This window comes from Otolemur garnettii, unplaced genomic scaffold (genome assembly GCF_000181295.1).
Source record: "Otolemur garnettii isolate 467f Iridium unplaced genomic scaffold, OtoGar3 scaffold00048, whole genome shotgun sequence".
NCBI lineage: Eukaryota > Metazoa > Chordata > Mammalia > Primates > Galagidae > Otolemur > Otolemur garnettii.
The window spans coordinates 7,929,093-7,936,588 of NW_003852443.1; the positions used below are offsets into that span (position 1 = coordinate 7,929,093).

General features: G+C 40.6%; 1 protein-coding gene across 1 annotated transcript in view; it reads right to left on the reverse strand.

The window, feature by feature from the left end:
- PLEKHA3 (pleckstrin homology domain containing A3) overlaps positions 1-7,496 on the reverse strand; it is a 28,521-nt gene that overhangs the window by 13,188 nt on the left and 7,837 nt on the right. Inside the window, exon 3 of the mRNA XM_023514157.1 lies at positions 2,945-3,100. Coding sequence (XP_023369925.1) covers positions 2,945-3,100 — 156 coding nt within the window. The remainder of the gene's footprint in view (positions 1-2,944; positions 3,101-7,496) is intronic.

Below are 7,496 nucleotides of genomic sequence, written 5' to 3' on the forward strand. Positions count from 1 at the left end.
CACAGCAACCTCAAACTCTTGAGCTCAAGCAATTCTCTTGCCTCAGCCTCCCAAGTAGCTGGGACTACAGGCACCTGCCACAATGCCCAGCTATTTCTAGAGGTCTCCCTCTGGCTCAAGCTGGTCTTGAACCTGTGAGCTCAGGCAATCCACAAGCCTTGGCCTCCTAGAGTGCTTAGGATTTCAGGCATGAGCCACCGTGCCCAACGTGTTTTAAACACTTTAAGTTCACACTTAAAAAGGTGACACTAAGTACATTCACACTGTTGTACATCCATCGCTACTATCCATCTTCAGAACTTTTTCACCTTCCCCAACTAAAATTCTATACCCATTAAGCCCTTACCCCATCCCTTCCTCCACCTAGACCCTGGCAACCACCGTTCTATTTTCTGTCTATATAAATTTCACCATTCCAGGTATTTCATAAAAGTAGAATCATAGACTATTTGTCCTCTTGTGATTGGCTTATTTCACTTGGCATAATCCACATAACATCTTTGTTTACACGTGTCGGAATTTCCTTCTAAGACCAAATAATATTCCATCTTACATATATATGCCACATTTTGTTTATATGAATGAAGATTTGGGTTGTTTCCACCTTTTAGCTATTGTGAATACCCATTCCTTCTCCTACCCTCAGCCATGCTCTTGTCATCATGTTCTATTATATACTTGAAAATTGTTATAAATTCAATGATTAGTCTCCATTCCTTACTACCCATAATTTAGTTGCTTCCACTAATTAACACTTTGTTTGTGACAGGGTCTCACTCTGTCACCCAGGCTGGACACAGCAACCTCAAACTCCCAAGCTCAAGCAATCCTCCTGAGTAGCTGGGACCACAGGTGTGCACCACCAATGCACAGCTAAATTTTTTCTTTTTTTGACACAGAGTCTCCTTGTATTGCCCAGGCTAATGTCAATTCCTGGCCTCAAGCAATACTCCTGCATTAGGCTTGCAAAATACTAGGATTACAGGTATAAACCACCATGCCAGCCTGTTTTCTGAATTACAAAGGTAATATATATTCAATGAAAAATATTAGAAAATAGGCTCGGCGCCTATAGCTCAACCGGCTAAGGCGCCAGCCACGTACACCTAAGGTGGCGGGTTCGAATCCCCAGCCCGGACCCGCCAAACAACAATGACGGCTGCAACCAAAAAATAGCCAGGCGTTGTGGCAGGCGCCTGTGGTCCCAGCTACTTGGGAGGCGGAGGCAGGAGACTCGCTTGAGCCCAGGAGTTGGAGGTTGCTGTGAGCTGTAATGCCACGGCACTCTACCCAGGGGGACAGCTTGAGGCTCTGTCTCAAAAAAAAAAAAAAAAAAAAAAAACTATAAAAAAAAAAAAAAAAGAAAAAAAAAAATAAAAAAAAAAATGCAAGGCAAGAAGAGGTAGTTCACATTTGTAATCCTAGCACTCTGGGAGTTAAAGGGGCTGGACTGCTTGAGCTCAGGAGTTTGAGACCAGCCTGAGCCTGAGCAAGACCCTGTCTCTAAAAATAGCAGGGCATTGTTGCAGGTGCCTGTAGTCCCAGCAACTGAGGGACAGGGGTATGCAGTAGGTGGTGCTGAGGCTAGAGAATTACCTGAGTCCAAAAGTTTGAGGTTGCTGTGAAGGTGTCTCTACCAAGACACTTTGTCTACTGAGGGTGACAAAGTGAGACTCTGTCTCAAAAAAAAAAAAAAAAAAAAAAACTATATTGTGGTTTGAATACAGTTTGTCCTCACCAAAACTCACGTTGAGACCTGGTCCCCAGTGTGGCAGTGTAAGAGATGATTGAACATGAAGAAGGGCTAGTGCTTTTCTCAAAGGAGTTCCTTCCTTCCTTCTTGGTAGTGTAGTAGTTACCTTGAAAGTGGGTGGCTGCATGGATAAATCAAGGCTGCCTCTCCTGGTTGTTCTCTTTTTGCATACGCCCACTTCCCCTTCCAATTCTCTGCCATGGTACCATCCAGCGCAAGGCCCTCACCAGAAGCTGATTAGATGCAGCCACCTGATCTTGAATTTCCATCCTCCAGAACCATGAGCGAAACAAACTTCTTTTCTTTATAAATTACATAGTCTCAGGTACTTTGTTATAACAACAGAAAATGAACTAAGATAACCTGAAATCCCACTATCATGACATAAAGACTGCCATTATTTTCACATTATATCTGCATATTACTGGAATAGTACCATGAATCATTTGCTTTGCTTTTAATTTTATTAAATCTTTTTGAAATGGAAATATAGGCATATGGCAAAGTCAAAAGGTCTCAAAGTGTATTCCATGAAAAATGAGTCTGCTTCCCAAAATCTCCAGTTCCAAAGGTAACATCTTGACCAATTCTTATATATCTTTCCTAAGTTAGACAATTAATACTATTATTAATATGTATCATTTTGAATGTTACCTTTGTCAATTAAATTTCCTTATAAACATTTTACTTGCTACATAATATATCAGCCAATGAAAGTACTGGTTTGTTGAATTATGAATTATTCCCATGAACTATATCTTTTATAATAAACTTTTTATGATAAAGATATATATATGTAAAGTTTCTTCTACATTTCTAATTATTTCCTTGGGTTAGGATAAATTACTAAAAGTAGACAGTTTTCTTTTCTTTTTTTTGGCGACAGTCTCACTTTGTTGCCCTTGGTAGAGTGCCATGGCATCACAGCTCACAGCAACCTCAAACTCTTGAGCTCAAGCAATTCTCTTGCCTCAGACTCCCAAGTAGCTGAGACTACACGTGCCCACCACAACACCCAGCTATTTTTAGAGACAGGGTCTCACTCTTCTCAGGCTGGTCTCAAACCTGTCCACCTGCCTTGGCCTCCCAGAGTGATGAGATTACACGCATAAGGCACCATGCCCGCCAGGACAGGACAATTTCTATTGATATTTAAGAAAGCTCATACCACAGGAAAAAAATTATAGTTACCTTTTTCTTTTTTAGTCCTAGTATCAGTCAAACATGCTTTGGAGCTCCCCAGGGCAACCAGCCACCTCTGTCTTTCAGCTGCATTCACTGCTTTCATGTAGAAATGCTGCTCTCCGGGAATGATTAATTCCATTCTTGTATTGTCTGCTGAATGAACTATGATGATAAACAAAGGGAAAATACAGTTATAGACTTAAGTAATTCAGGGAAAAATCAAACCATCACTCTTGAACAAAACTGGATGCTTCACACCCCTAAAAAAACATATATGACACAGATAGTGCCACTCCCTAAAAGGTCACCCAGTGGCTCCCTCCAAACCACCATTCTAACATAGACCCAAGGTGTCAGTGGTGCCAAAGCAATGGGATGTCTGAAAGAGAAAACAGACACTAATTAAATCCTGAGAAGTGAGACCTCCCTTGGGGCCACCCAGTCACCTTAAATAAAAGCATAATGAATGTCACACTATCACACATTTTTTACTAATTTCCTTGAAAGCAGTCTATGTTTGCATATCCCCCAAGCCTATAATAGTGCCTGCATTAAGAAGAAGTACAGGCTCGGCACCTATAGCTCAACTGGCTAAGGCGCCAGCCACGTACACCTAAGGTGGCGGGTTCGAATCCCCAGCCCGGACCCGCCAAACAACAATGATGGCTGCAACCAAAAAATAGCCGGGCGTTGTGGCGGGCGCCTGTGGTCCCAGCTACTTGGGAGGCGGAGGCAGGAGACTCGCTTGAGCCCAGGAGTTGGAGGTTGCTGTGAGCTGTAATGCCACGGCACTCTGCCCAGGGGGACAGCTTGAGGCTCTGTCTCAAAAAAAAAAAAAAAAAAAAGAAGAAGTACAAAAATGGTAACTGTGGTCACTTTCCATTAAAATAGTAATTCTATGGCATGCCCATTTGTATTTTGAAGACCTTTACCTCTTCTATCCACACACCCTGATACTGTGACAAAGGAGAACTAATTAAGAATTATGCTGAGCCAATCCCAAGTCTTTGTTGTAAAACAAATTTGTGTTAAGCTATCATTAATTAGTAAGCATTTACTCATCTCAGAGCAGGGCTAGGAGAGGGGAAGATAAGAGGGGAGCAGGTATGTCATTGCTGTCATAGAGCTGACAGTTTAACCAAGGAAACAAACTGAGACACCAAAAGCAATCAGAACACAAATGTTGAACTCTATGGTGCAGAGATTTCATAGGTTATAAGAAAAAGTAAGAAAAGGCAGGAAACTAAAAAGGCATCAAGATTTGATGACAGTGGGATTTGGTTAAAAAAAAAATGCATGAGAAAATGCCTAGATGAGGAAAGAAACACAGACTGTACTAAGGATATCAGGAAACAACCCTAAATGGAACCCAGAGTTATATCACAAAGTAGTTTATACTTTGAATAGATAAGCTGCGTGGAGCCAAACTACACGGGACCCAAATGTCTGGAAGAAACCCTAATTTGAAACATTAATAACTGAAAATACTGACCAGATGCTCAGGGTATCATGGCAAGAAAGTACCACAGAAGCTTGGCTATCTTATTATTCTACTTATATGGGCCATTCTTAGGTGTAGATACTGAAAGATATAATCATGCAACAATCAAAGATGAGTGGAAAGGATTTCTCGGCTAGGATAAAACTACTGAAATCCTGAAGCTGTAAGAGTTATTTGCTAATACTAGTAAAAGAACCAATACTTACCTTAAAATAAAATGATCTGATTACTAATGATTTTACTATAGGATGAAACTAAAATAAGATGATTTACTTTTAAACACACTGTCACCTGAAAAGGCTACAAACTTCAAAATGACACTTCCAAAACATCGAGTCCCTAGGGAAAAAATGATGAACAAGACCTCTGAACACAAAACTAAAAAACTGTTACTAAGAGAAATGAAATACCTAATTAAATGTAGGAAAACACCATGTTACTGGATCCGAAGATTCAATATTGTCAAGATTCCAATCCTCCTCAAATTGATCTACAGAGTCAGTGCAATTCCAATCAAAATTCCAACAGGTATTTGTGGAAATTTACAAGCAGATTTGAAAATGTATAAGGAATTTTTTTAAAAGCCTATAAAAGCCAAGACAATACTGAAAAACAATAAAGTTAAAAGACTTAGGCTATCAAATTAAAAAAAAAGTACAAAGCTAAAGAAATTAAGACAGTGATACAGGCACAAGGATATAAAAATAAGGCCGTGGAACATAACAGTCCAGAAAAAGACCCACACATACATGGTCACTTGCTATCTAACAAAGATACCTGGAAAGATTGCTATTAAGTAGATTACAGGGCTCATATAGATCTAAGTATAAAAAGTGAAACAGGCTCTTTCCACACCTGTGGCTCAAGCGGCTAAGGCACCAGCCACATACACCACAGCTGGCAGGTTCGAATCCAGCCGGGGCCTGCCAAACAACAATGACAATTGCAACCAAAAAATAACCGGGCGTTGTGGCAGACGCCTATGTTCCCAGTTACTTGGGAGGCTGAGGCAAAAGAATCGCTTGAGCCCAGGAGTTTGAGGTTGCTGTGAGCTATGATGCTACAGCACTCTACCCAGGGGGACAGCTTGGCTCTGTCTCAAAAAAATAGTAAAACAATAAACATTCAAGAAGAGTAGCACAGAAGATGTCTTAAGGGAGACATTAAAAGTTCTAACAAAAAATTCAACAAATTGGACTTTACCGAGAATAAGAACTTCCGTTCAGCAAGAGATACAAGAACAAGAGGAAAACACAAACTACAGAGTGGACGAAGACACATGTAATATAAAGATTCACTCAGACTACAGGAAGAACTCCTACATCAACAGGAAAGGGGGCCAGGGCTGAAGACTTGAAAGGGGACTTCAAACGACTCATTAACATCTGAGAAAGTATTCAACATTGTTAGATGTGGAAGAAAAGCAAGTTAAAACCACCCTGAGATACTACGGCACACACCAAATATTCAAAATTTTAAAAATAGATAACACCAAATTTTGGCAAAGATACAGAGCAACTGAAGCTCTGATATTCTATCAGTTGAAGAATAAAGTGACGTGAAAGAAGAGTTTGGCATTATCTGTGAAAAAGATTCTCTCCTTGACCAAATTTTGGTCAGCCCTGCTCAACTAGGTTGCCATCCTCAGCCTTGTCAAGTCCAGTTTTAGTAAGAATACTGCAAAGTCAGTTCAGCCAGAATCCCTCACTCCTGCTATTTCATCACCCTTGATGTCTGACCCAATTCCCCAGTCCCTACTATCCCTCAGGGGATGTCTATCACCCTGACCATTGCCTGACTTCTACAAGAATCCTGTTAGGTTGGTTTAGCTGGAATCTTCACTTACCTCTGAGGTTTTTTCTTAAGTTTCCATCCACTGATGCCTCCCCACACACACATATACACACACAGAGAGAGCCTATTGCTTGACTATAAATTTCCACATTTCCTTGCTCTATTCAGATTTGAGGCCAATCTTTCTCCCCTACTGCAATCCCTCACTGCAGCAGTCCCTATATTATCACAACAGTCCTAAAGAAAGCCTGCCACACCATTCTAATGAGGGACAAGAATAACCGTTTCTTTAACATCTGTTAAAGACGAATGTTATGAATAGTCAATGCCTCAGCAATTCCACACCACTTCTAGATATACACTAAACAGAAATCCATACATATGTTCAATAAAATAAATATTCAAGAATGCTTATGATGGCTTTACTCTTCATAGTCCCGAAATGAAAATAACCCAAAAATCCAACAATACTAGAATAGATACCCAAATTGTGGGATATTCATCCAAGGGAATACTACAAAAGGAGAATGACTCAACTACTGTTAGTAGAACACCAGAGATAAATTTCACAAATATAATGTTGAAGCCAGACAGAACAGAAAATCTTCAACAATTGTTCAAAGCAGGCAATACTTATCTATGGTGATAAAGTCAGATTAATAGTTATCTTCTGGGGAATTAGTAGCTGAGGGGACTTGAGAGAGAGGCGTATGAGATACTGATAATATTCTATTTCTTTTCTTTTTTTTTGAGAAAGAGTCTCACTTTGTCACCCTTGGCAGAGTGCAGTAGCATCACAGCTCACAGCAACCTCAAACTCTTAGGCTTAAGCAATTCCCTTGCCTCAGCCTCCCAAGTAGCTGGGACTATACACATTTTAAATCTTGAGCTGGGTGGTAGTTACACAAGTGTTTTCACTTTGTAAACATTCGTCAAGCTAAACATTATTTAAAATGCATGCACTTTTCTATGTTTCTCTTAATAAACTGATTAAACAAACAACAACAAAAAATGTTGCCATACCTTGAAACCATTTTGGAAATTACTTTAGAATTCTGTAGCTAGTCTCAGAGCCTGTGGCTCAAGCGGCTAAGGTGCCAGCCACATACACCTAAGGTGGCGGGTTCAAATCCAGCCCAGACCCGCCAAACAACGATGGCTGCAACCAAAAAATAGCCGGGCGTTGTGGCGGGTGCCTGTGGTCCCAGCTACTTGGGAGGGTGAGGCAGGAGACTTGCTTGAGCCCAGGAGTTGGAGGTTGCT